General features: G+C 39.7%; 1 protein-coding gene across 2 annotated transcripts in view; it reads right to left on the minus strand.

Annotated features, from left to right (window-relative positions):
• ERMP1 (endoplasmic reticulum metallopeptidase 1) overlaps window positions 1-12,745 on the minus strand; it is a 65,054-nt gene that overhangs the window by 17,045 nt on the left and 35,264 nt on the right. For both annotated transcript variants that reach the window (XM_053656473.1, XM_037143599.2), the window contains exons 9-13: window positions 7,065-7,239; window positions 6,511-6,701; window positions 4,988-5,140; window positions 2,076-2,278; window positions 1,419-1,534 (exon numbers count right to left, since the gene is read on the minus strand). In XM_053656473.1, coding sequence (XP_053512448.1) covers window positions 1,419-1,534; window positions 2,076-2,278; window positions 4,988-5,140; window positions 6,511-6,701; window positions 7,065-7,239 — 838 coding nt within the window. The remainder of the gene's footprint in view (window positions 1-1,418; window positions 1,535-2,075; window positions 2,279-4,987; window positions 5,141-6,510; window positions 6,702-7,064; window positions 7,240-12,745) is intronic.

Consider the following 12,745-nt stretch of genomic DNA (forward strand, 5'->3'; position numbering starts at 1 on the left):
CTCCCAGAATGGCTAAACTCTAAAACACTAAAAGCACCAAAAGCTGTTGAGGAGGTACAGCAACAGGAACTCCCACTCACTGCAGGTAGGAAAAGAAAATGGTGCAGCCGCTCCGGAGGACAGTTTGGCAGTTTCTTACAAAGGTAAATAGAGTCTCACCATACCATCCAGCAATTGTGCTCCTGGGTGTTTATCCAAATAAGTTGAAAAACCTACATCTACACAAAAACCTGCACACAAATATATTTATAGTAGCTTAATTCATAACTGTCAAAATCTGGAAGCAACCACATTCTTCAGTAGACGAATGGATAAACTGTGGTACATTCATAATGTTATTCAGCAATTTAAAAAAAGAGCTATCAAGTCTCTAAAAGACATGAAGGTACCTTAAATGCACATTGCTAAATGAAAGAAGCCAATCTGAAGAGGCTACACTCAATGATTCAAGCCGTGTGATATTCTGAAAAAGGCAAAACAATAAAGGCATTAAAATGATCAGGGGTTGTCAGGGGGGTGGGGAGGACAGAGGGATGAGTAAGTGGAGGACGGGGGCGGGGGGGGTGTTTAGGGCAGTGAATCTGTTGTGTGATACTGTAATGGTGGATACCTTTGTCAAACCCCACAGAACTGTACAACACAAAGAGTAAACAGAACCTTAATGTAAATTGAGGATGTTAGTTAATAATAATGTGTCAATACTGGCTCATCACTTGTAAGAAGTGTACCACACTGATACAAGACATTAATATTAGGGAAAGCTGTGAGGGTGGGAGATGGGAACTCTACTTCCCGCTCGACTTTTCTGTAAACCTAAAACTACTCTAAATATAAAGTCTGTTAAATTTCCTTTAGTAAATCATAATCAGTTTCACTTGCTTTTAGAAACACTCAGCTGCTGGTCACTATTATAAATTTGAGGAAAAAACATACATGCTTATTGGCCCTGGCTGGTGTAGTTCAGTGGATTAAGTGCAGGCTGCTAACCGAAGTGTCCCAGGTTTGATTCCCAGTCAAAGCACATGCCTGGGTTGTGGGCCAGGTCCCCAGTGGGGGCCACGTGAGAGGCAACCACACATTGATATTTCTCCCTCCCTTCCCCTCTCTCTAAAAATAAATAAATAAAATCTTCAAAAAAAAAGTATAAAACAAGCTCTGGCTGATGTAGCTCAGTGAATTGAGTGCAAGCCTGCGAACTATGAGATCACGGTTCAATTCCCAGTCAGGGCACATGCCTGGGTTGCAGGCCAGTTCCCAGTGGGGGACACATGAGAGGCAACCATACATTGATATTTCTCTCCCTCTCTCCTTCCCTTCCCCTCTAAAGATAAATAAAATCTTTTTAAAAAAGTGTAAAAGATACATGCTTATTAAAAATTTTAAGAACTGAAGAAGAAAAAAACAGTCTTATGACTCACCTGAGGCTTCAAAGGTCAGTTTTACAGAATCCCAGTGAGTCTGTTCTTTGGATACAAGTCTGAAATGAACAGGTTCTCTTGGGGAAACTTCTGAGGCAGGAAGATACCAGTTTTTCCTATTTGAAAAGGAATTCAATATATCAATAATATTTAGGATGCTTGTGTTCAGAATATATGAAACACATTTGGGGGCATGGAAATAAATTCTGACAGATATAATAAATTATTCTAATTCCTCTGAAGCCCAGGTTATTGCAGAATAAAACCTTCCCGAAGAGTAAAAAACCCTAGGTGATCGTGACTCCACTACCCAGTCTACTTCTTCTCATCTAATCTTTATCAAACAATAAAGATTTCCCAGAAATGAAACAATTTGAACTCGATGCTTAACTGCTATCTATTTGATTATTTAAGAAGGCCACCCTTTCTAACTACTGAGATTTCTAAAAGAAAAACTTTCTAAATTTGAATAAAGGAAAACTATATAGACTTCTAAGTGGCTCATCCCACTAAAGAAATAGAACTTTTGCAGTGATAGGAAAAGAAGTATGAATGCACTTGACTTGTGTTAACCAGTTTAAATGACGAGGTGCTGCCACAGTGACAGACCTGAGAACAGACTGATCCCCGACGGAAGCAGAAAAGTAGTGAACCAACCTGATCAGAAAGTGCACGGGAAGGTACCATGGGAAGCCACAGAGGGGTGCATTCTCCTCACAGTGAGCTCGGATGGTGTCATTGATCTCCGGAATGTGAGGTGTTATGTGAGACATTCCAGTGTAATCAAACCCATTGATCCATATTCCAGAGTCCCGTTTAACTACTTTTCCATCCAAGTCATGAAATGTTCTTGTCACATGCTGAAAAGAACAAGACTAATGAGAAAACTACTGTTTCGATTCCTTCACCTCCATCCCCACCCCAGACTAACAAAAATGAATAAGCCTGACGGTACCAAGAAACGAGGTGGCCATGGAGCAACAGGAAGCCTCGCACGCTGCTGGCGGGGGTGCGTGCTGGCACAAGCACTCTGGGAGGCTGTTTCGCATTAGCTAATGAAGTCACCATGTATACACCCTCAAGCCAGCAATCCCACTCCGGAGTATGAACTTTAAAAAAACTTTTGCAAGCTACAAGAGTGTTGACTCAACATTGTCCGTCCCAGCAAAAACTGGAAACGACCCAAATGTCCATTAACAGGAGAGTGGGCAGACCAACTGGACCATCATCCTACAACAGAAGTCTACTCAGCAACGAAAAATAGCGTAGCACAGTGGCACAAATCAACATGCAAGACTCTCACACAACCTTGGCCAAAAGAATATTTATGGTGTGGCTTTTTACCTAAAAGAAGTTCAAAAAGAGGCAAACTACAGGTTGTTGTTTAGTGATTTATACATATGTGGTAAAGAAAAGTAAGGCAATGATTAACTTCAAGATAATGGGTGATTACTTCTTTGGGGGATGGGGAGAGGGACGGGAAGGAAGAGCTGGATCAAGAAGGGACAACTTGGGTCTTCTTACATACTGTTAATGTTCTCAAACTCAATCATGGACTGTTTTATTTATTTATTATTTCTTACAAATATATTTTATTGTTTTATTATTTACAAATATACTTATATAAATTTCATATAAAAATTTTGAAAACCATGAACACTGAACCCCTTTAGAAGAGAACTTAAAACAAGTAGTATGTACACAGACACACATATTCCCCTTTCAGTGTGTTACATATGAAGAGGAAAACAGGAATCACTGCTCACCACTAGATGACAGACTTGTGCCTACCAGGTGCAAGGGCACCATGTTCCATTTGGAATGGCTTTATTAACAACAGAAAGCAGTCGGAAGAATATCAAACAGGAAAAGAAAAAGGACTGCAGAGGGCAGGGGTAACCCACAGCCCACAGGCCAAATGGCCCACTACCATCTGTATAAATAAAGCTTTATAGGAACATGGCCATACTCATTTGCTTAGGTACTGTCTATGGCTGCTTTCACTGTGTAAAAACAGCAGCTGTGACAGAGATCATATGGCTGGAAGATCTTAAAATAATTATTATCTGGCCCTTTATAGGAAAAGTTCACCAACTTCTGGCACTGAGGAAGAAGCAAACCCCACAACTCATCAGGAGTTTTTTGTTTGTTTGATTTTGTTTTTTAAAGATTTTATTTATTTATTTTCAGACAGAGGTAAAGGGAAGGAGAAAGAGAGGGAAACATCAGTGTGTGGTTTGCCTTTCAAGTGCCCCATTCTGGGGATCTAGCCCATAATTCAGGCATGTGCCCTGACTGGGAATCAAACTGGCGACCCTTTAGTTCACAGGCTGGCACTCAATCCACTGAACCACACAAGTCAGGGCAGAACAGGATATTTAAAAATAAAAATTTAGCTTTTCCTAAACACTGTTGATAGACTCAACTATAAAAATTAGCAAGACACTATGTTGTACACATGAAACTAATAAAATATTATATGTTCACTATAATTTAAACTTTTTAAAATTAGCAAGTCATGGGAAACATTAAATCTCCTGAAAACTAGCTGTTCTCTGCCAAAAGTTTTGCAAATTGTAAAATGTCACATAAAATATATCACTGTGGGCCCTGGCCGGGTGGCTCAGCTGTCCGGGCATCATCCTGTGTACACCAAAAGGTGGTGGGTTCTATCCCATGTCAGGGCGTGCAAGGGAGGCAACCAATTGATGTTTCTCTCTCTTATTAATGTTCCTCTCTCCCCCTCACTCTATTTCTTCCCCCCTTTCCTCTCCCCTTCCTGACTCTTTAAAATCGTAAACATATCATCATGGGGGGATTTTTAAAAAATGTATCACTGTGTCCTCCAGGAATACAAACAGGGAATGGTAGGCCCTTTCAAAATGTGCTCGCTGATATTTAAGTTTAAGTTCAAACATTATTATTTGTTCAAGTTCTTGAATAATTATCTAGGTTGTGACTCTTCACCTTTTTGTTGGGTCACTCCACAACCTCTAACAGAGAAAATGGTTGGAAATTAAGCAACTTAGTCTTTTTCCTGTTTTATAGTACCAGCTCTAAAAAGTCTGCAGAAGAACTTGAAATCTGAGAAAGTTCTAAATCTCATTTATTAAACCCTTTCTAGATTATTATATTTTCATTGTCACATATTACTTTAAGCATTACATAAAATCAATTTTACTAGTATTTTAAAATATCTATTCATTTTGCCAGTTGATAGTTCAGATTTTTACTGGCCTGCGGACATTTTTAAGGTCTGTTTTCTAAAAGCTCATTCTCCATGATACATATTTGCTCTGTTTTCAAAGTAGATGCATTTTTACAATTTGAACACTAACGAAAACAACAAGCAGGAATTTCTGATTTGATTTCTTGGAGAAATATGTTCAGCTGATGAGAATGCTTCGACAATCAGTCCTTTCTTCATTGTCCTACGCAAAATGGTCAAGTACAACTAAATAGGCCAACAATAGAAATGTCAGCTGGTTTTCCTGTTGACCAGTGAAGCTCAAAGCACACAAAGCTTTCCTCTCCAGAATTTCAAATAGCTCAGGCAGAACTGCTCTTACCTGAAGAAACACTCTCTTTGGTTTCGGACTGGCAGGATTGGAGCTGTATGGGAAAAAAGTTCCACTGCACACAAGGAAGAATGTAACTGTACATACCAACGTTAAAGTTAGCATGGTTTTTTTCATGCTTTTGGCAAGGTAGATGAAGTTAATCTAAAATACAAAACACAAAAATAGAAACATTATCACTGGCAGAAGGGTGGCTTTAATTGACTTTATTTTCTAACAGGTATTAAGAGGATGAAGAAAATCAGCAAGTGCCAACAAACAGTAAACACAGCACTAATTATAAGAGATTTCCATCCCAAGTCGGAACCTAGATAAATGAAAAATGCCACATCTGCCATGATGGTGTCTTTTTGACAGGCAGCCAGACAGCAACAGGGAAAAAAGAAACTGAAACAGTGTCTCTGCTCAGTTGGCAAAGAGACTAGAGGATGTAGACCCATCACCAAACCATGACCTTCTTTCCTATTCTGCCAATGAGCTGTTAACACTGCAAAGCAGACTATTTAACTCCCAAAATCATGAAATCAGGCTTTTATTAAAGAAACAGAGGTAAGCTTTTAAGCATAAGATGGCCTGTTTCAATAAAACTCAAATTTCACTCATAATGTTTTTATACTGCACCAAAATTTTGGATTCATCTAAACTAGCATTTAGATGTACTTTCAAGAATTTGCCTGTGTTCCTGCATATGAGGAAAAACGGCAATACAAAGTAGTACTGTCCCTCCCCTTCAATGCCAAGTTCACCAAAGCTAACACAATTAAAACAATGAATCTGAACTTGGGCAGGAAAAGTGTCTAAGTCTTGAGGCGGGCAACCAGAAAATCCTAAATATGCTTATTAATTATAATAAAATCACTGAATTAAAAGTTGTAGGGGGCACACATGGGTAAATCCCTTGGGGGTTCTGAAGGAGCCACTTTGAGAAACCATGAAATCACTAAATTAAAAACCCCATTCTACACTTTCTTAGCATATCAAACCCACAAACTATATAGCTACTCACTATTTCTTTTACCTAAGAATTTCTCATTATATTACCCTGGATAATGTAGCTCAGTGGATTGAGTTCCAGCCTGCAAACCAAAGGGTCGCTGGTTCGATTCCTCTACACATGCCTGGGTTCCGGGCTAGGTCCCCAGTTTGGGGCATGTGAGAGGCAACCAATCAATATGTCTCTTGCACATCGATGTTTCTCTCTCTTTTTCTCCCTCCCTCCCCCTAAAAAAATAAATGAAATCTTTTTAAAAATTTTCTCATTATAAGCAACAGTTTCATACATACCCTCACAAAAAGATTTTATTACGTGGTATTAGGTGTATTTGTTGATTTCTTTTTGCTGCTTTCAAGGATTGAAAACAAACTCAAGTGGGATTCACTGTACAGTCATGTGCCACTTAACAGTGGGGCTATGTTCTAAAGGATGTGTCATTAGGCGATTTCATCGTTGTGCAAACTAATCACATATTTATACAAAAAAATAAAGATAAAAATTAAAAAATATTTTTTCTTACAAAATAAGAAGAGAGAATCATGGTACAACCAGCCAAGATGGACGCCAGCACGACATCAGGTGGGATTTCCGACCCGCTCCTCCCCAGGATGGGGGTGAACATCTCAAATACTGCCCAGATGAGGTACAATGAATAAAGGTAAGGGATAAACATCCCCAGAAAATAAAAGGCAATAAATTTTCCTCCAGCACCTAAGAAAAAGAGAAAGAAAACACAAGCCTCTGAAATTCTACAATGAGATACAGATTTTTATAGTGCTGGCGTACCTTGGCATTTAACAAATTAGGTTACAGGTGACTCTTATCTTGTGAGATAAAATACTCAGAGGGGCTAAAGTACAAAGAATTAAATAAAGCACATAATATATTGGCATGTGTTCATAATCATAAAAGTGGGATAGGGTATATATACTGTATGAGAGAAAAATCTGCGTAATCTGGAAAAAAAATTCAGACAACCTTCCTTAAAAAGATTTTTAAAAATAGCCCCTGGAAGTCTTATCTTATGTATTTTAAGGTATTTTCCCATATGTATCAAAACCAAAAATACCCTACCATGCTGCTTGAAGTCCTTGTCCACACAAAGCTTTGTGAGCAATGGAAATGCCACCCAGACAGCACTAATAAATGCTGAGCAAAGTCCTTGGTAAGTGAGAGCTATAAGGGAGCCGCAGTGCACAAACAGTGCGATGTCAAAAAATAATTCTCCCAGATACTGGTCACTGGCATTCTGAAATAAAGAAAAAATACACAAGTAGTCTCATTCATGGGCCATTCATAAAGATATTCTGTTGTAATATAATTTTTATTGCTCTAAGGAGTTATACACTTTGTTTTAAATAGGGTCTATCTTTTAGACAAAGCCACCTCCTATCATAAAGTAATAAATTCAAATTGCTGCACAGGAAAGGGAAATTTAACAAGATGGGGTGAAAACATCGCTATTTGTATATGATCTGTGATTTCCCTCCACCAGGCTATAAATAAACTTTGGAAATGTTATAAAATAGAAAAAAGGAATTCTATGCAGCAGAAAGAAAGAAGGAGCCCTACCCTTTGCAACAGCATGGATGGAACTGGAAAGCATTATGCTGAGTGAAATAAGCCAGGTGTTGAAAGACAAATACCATATGATCTCACCTTTAGCAGGAACCTAATCAACAAAACAAACAATCAAGCAAAATATAACCAAAGATGATAAAATTGAGAACAGGCTGACAGTGACCAGAGGGGAGAGGGGAGGAATTTCAGGGGAAAAGGGTAAGGGTTTGCAGGAACAAGTATAAAGGACACGTGGACAACAACAAGGGGGAGGGGTGGTTAGAAACGGGAGGAGGTGGGGAGGGCCGAGGGGGTGGGCTCCAAAAAACATTCACCTCTGTGAGCTTCCCTGTTTATAAAACTTCCAAAGAATGTCAGGCAAACTAGAGATATGACCTGCGAAGGACGGCACAGTCGACCCTCCGTATCTGCAGGCACTGCATCGAGTGGATTCAACCAACCACAGATACAGAAAACAGCGTTTAATATTACTTTGTTGTTAACATATACTGAACAGGCACTGACTTTTTTTCCTTGTCATTATTTCCTAACAATACAGTACAGCAACTATTTACACAGAATTTGCATTGCCCTGGTATCATAAATAATGTAGAGATGATTTAAAGTATAGAGGAGAATGTGCTTAGGTTATGTGAAATATTACCTCACTATCTGAGAATCTGGGTGGCCAAGGGGGTCCGGAGGCCACTCCCCGGGGCGGGGGGGGGGCACTGCAGTACCTATAAAGCAAATGGCCACCTGCAATTTTGCTAGATTCTTTTTTGTTGCTGTTATTGGCTAACAACCCTTTTATTTTTTAAATATATTTTATTGATTACACTATTATAGTTGTACCATTTCCCTGCTTCACGCCCCTCCACCTTGCATACCCCCTCCCACCCACATTCCCCTCCTTTAGTTCATGTTCATGTATCATACTTATTAAGTTCTTGGCTTATACATTTCCCATACTATTCTTATTCTCCCTCTATTTTCTACCTACCATCTATGCTACTTATTCTCTGTACCTTTTCGCCCTCTCCTCCTCCTCCCACTCCCCTGTTGCTGACCCTCCATATGATCTCCATTTCTGTGGTTCTGTTCCTGTTCTAGTGGTTTGCTTAGCTTGTTTTTGTTTTAGGTGTGGTTGTTAAGTAATTGTGAGCTTGTTGTCATTTTATTGTACATGTTTTTTATCTTATTTTTCTTAAATAAGTCCCTTTAACATTTCATATAATAAGGGCTTGGTGATGATGAACTCCTTGAATTTGACCTTATTTGAGAAGCACTTTATCTGCCCTTCCATTCTAAATTAAAGCTTTGCTGGATAGAGCAATCTTGGATGTAGGTCCTTGCCTTTCATGACTTGGAATACTTCTTTCCAGCCCCTTCTTGCCTGTAAGGTCTCTTTTGAGAGATCAGCTGAAAGTCTGATGGGAACTCCTTCACACGTAACTGCTTCCCTATCTCCTGCTGCTTCTAGGATTCTCTCCTTCATTTTTATCTTGGCTAATGTAATTATGTTGTGCCTTGATGTGTTCCTCCTTGGGTCCAACTTCTTTGGGACTCTCTGAGCTTCCTGGAATTCTACTTCCTTTGCCAGATTGGGGAAGTTCTCCTTTATTATTTGTTTAAATAACTTTTCCACTTGTTGCTCTTCCTCTTCTCCTTCTTGTACCCTATAATTCGGATGTTGGAATGTTTAAAGATATCTTGGAGGTTCCTAAGCCTCTCCTCATTTTTTTTGAATTCTTGTTTCTTCATTCTTTTCTGTTTGGTTGTTTCTTTCTTTTTTCTGGTCCACTCCACTGATTTGAGTCCCAGTTTTCTTTCCATCACTATTGGATCCATGTGTATTTTCCTTTATTTCACTTAGCATAGCCTTCATTTTTTCATCTAATTTGTGACCAAATTCAACCAATTCTGTGAGCATCCTGATTACCAGTGTTTTGAACTGTGCATCTGATAGACTATCTCTTCGCTGCTTAGTTGTATTTTTTTTCTGGAGCTTTGATCTGTTTTTTCATTTGGGCCATTTTTTTTTGTCTTGATGCACCTGTTAAAAAGTGAGGGGAGGAGTTTCAGGTGTTCACCTGGGCGGGGCAACCCAGTTGCTGGGTTGTGATGCTGTATGCAGGGCAGGAGTCGGAGAGGGAACAATGGCCCTTGCTCCTCTCCCTGCTGGATTTCAGTCACTTCCCCCACTTCCTTCTCCAAGCAAATTGGGCCCTTCTGGTGCTGATTTCCTGGGTGGGTGGGTTTGTATAAGTTCTAGAACGCTGTGGTCTCTCCAATGAACTCTCCTGTGAGGCTGAGAGTCTCTCCCAGCACCTCAACCCCCGCCCCCACCATGTTTTCAATTGGTGTTTTGAGGCTTTATTTCTCAGCGCTGGGCCCCTGGGTTGCATGGTCTGTCTTGCTCCCTAGTTTTGCCTGGTTTATCTGCACACGAATGTGGGGCTGGCCAGTCTACCAGCTGTGCTGCGCCCCTCCACAATCCACCAGCTCGCTGGGTCCACCCACTGCTGCTTTGCGGGCCCCAGGCCTGCCAGCCACCACTTTTTTTTGCTGCAACCCCTCTGCGCCTGGCTGCCTGACTCCACCCCGCCTACCCGTCTGGATGAATGTGTCTACTTAACTCCTTGGTTGTCAGACTTCCATACAGTTCAGTTTTCTGTCAGTACTGCTTCTTTTTTGTTTCTAAATTGTTGTCCTTATTTTGGTTGTACGAGGAGGCACAGTGTGTCTACCTGTGCCTCCATCTTGGCTGGAAGTCCAATTTGGCTAGATTCTTGTCTTTTCTATTTCTGTCTGGCAATTTTCAATTGCTTTTTAGCAATTGCACGAATTTTTAAAACATGCAATATTGACTATTTAGTCAGAGGCAGTGACCTGTTTTCCCTTAGACTGTCAAATAAAAAAATGACAACAGCCTACACAACAATAGCTATCTGGTGTGAATGAATCAGTTATACCTATTTTTGTCAGATCAGCAAAAAGTATATTTTTGGGTGTGCCACAGAATTTTAGTAATTAGTTTATGTGTGCCATGAGATGAAAGAGGCTGAAAAAGACTGTTGTAGTACAATTTGGACCTGTCCTGAATTCCTGGTGCTCTCACATTATAAATTTTGATCAGTATTTTTTGAGCTCTGAAGTCTGAGTATTCCTGTTCAGCAGCTTGAGCTCTTCAGAAGAAAGCTGCCACATGAACTTAATACATTTTAATGTCTGCACTAGTAGGTCTATTAATATAAACATGAAAGTTATAGTTTCAGTGAAGAAATACCAAAATGGAATAGATATACTTAAGTTTTTCTCTTCTATACCTTCTCACCTCTGTGTATAGCCTGAGGCATGTTTGTTTTAAGACACCCTACTTCAAAAGCTCAAAAGAGTTTTAGTCACACATTTTCAAAACAAGTCCAAGTTCATTTGACAACCTCCCCACTCCCTGGACAATGAAAGATGGGCCATTGTCCCTTAGGTACTCAGATGTCCAACAGAGTGGTAAGTAGGAGGCACGGTTTTTAAAAGAGAAAAATAATTCTTAGGACTCAATTTGAAGCTGAATGTCATGCAGATATTAAAAATAAAGATCTCAGCAATGAGATCTTTAGTAACTGTAATAACTGAAAATGTTTTATATTAAGCTCCCAAATTGTACATAAAGTTCACACAAACACCCCACAAATCATTTCCTTGCTCCCCACCTCTTGATCCTTTTTACCTCTGGCCATTCCAATGCATTCTATACACTGTTAGTATGGTTTTCATACTAAATCACCAATTGTCTCACTCACTATCCTGCTTAGAAAATTTTAATGGCGGCCTCACATGCTCCAACTTTACCCTGAACAGTTATTGTACTATGAACCTTGTCTTCACTGGAATGAACTGTTTACTGATTGTGACCCAAATACATCTTGGACATTCCCGCCTTTGACTGCCCATCAACCTGTTCACTACCTGGTACGCTTCTACTCATGCTTCAAATACCCAGTTTGAATGTCACCACCTCCCCTTCATGAAGCCTTCCTGACTCTCACAAACAAAAATTCATCTCTTCTGGCCCAGTATTCCTACAGCACTGTGAATAGATCACTCTATTTCACTTCACCCCAATAGACTGTAATCACTGCGGTTTCCCCATTTTCCCAAATAAAACTGCAAGCTCCTCAAAGAAAGGCCACATCCTTATGAGTCTGTGTCAGCAGGGCCTTAGCATGGTACCAACCGGATACTGAAAGCATGTTTGCGAAATGAAAATGAAACATACTACTCTTTTAACTGTGCTTTCAACCCAAAGCTTTATGATTGGAGAACTGAAATTGGTCAAAGTAAATGCTGATGTGAACCATGTAATTAAGCCTACAATGGTTGCATGTGTACTAAACTAAGAATTCCTGTCTTCATCTCTCTTCCCCACCCCGCCACGTCAACGACAGTCAGCTATACTCTGGTTACATACTGTTGCATTAAGAATAAGCATGTGAAATTGAGCCCCACGGTATAATTTTGGAAGCTGAAGCCACTAAAATACAAATATTACCACAATCATAAATGGATAGCTAACTTCAAAGAACCTTTCTCCAAAAGGGCCTGCTAACGTGGAAGGATTCCTCAGACTATATCCCAACACTCACTAAAACTGAGACCAAAGTTCAGGTCCCAAAGATAGCTTTGTAGAAGGACACTGGATTTTAGTCTTCCACGCCCCCCTTCCAATCCTTATCAAGGCATACTGAAAAAAGAGGTGTCCACTGCCTATCTTTCAAATAAGGGAGCTAAGAAAGATTTTCCCTGTAACTCAGAAAAATCAGAAACCATGGCCCGCTGTCTCATAGTAATTCATTTTAGTCCTATTATTTCAACCCGAATTCCAATTTTATTCTTACCAAATATATAGTTAAAACCATAACAATATAGCAATATTGCCTAAATCAGCATGAATCATTTTGGAACTCTAGTCTCTTCCCTCCTTTTTCCTTAGTAAGTGTCTTTCATCCCCATACCACATATGCATGCTGTCAGAATCTACATCAACCATATAAAGGATTAAAAAAGTGAAGGAAACTGCAGAGAAAACCTTTAAGTGTAGCTTTAGGTGCAATATTCTTTCAGGTAGCAAACACTTACTGTGTGTTAGTGCTATGCATCAGACACTGCCTAAGCACAAGGATAATGAACAAAGC

This window comes from Artibeus jamaicensis, unplaced genomic scaffold (genome assembly GCF_021234435.1).
Source record: "Artibeus jamaicensis isolate MK-2021 breed Jamaican fruit bat unplaced genomic scaffold, CSHL_Jam_final scaffold_1964, whole genome shotgun sequence".
Taxonomy (NCBI): Eukaryota; Metazoa; Chordata; class Mammalia; order Chiroptera; family Phyllostomidae; genus Artibeus; species Artibeus jamaicensis.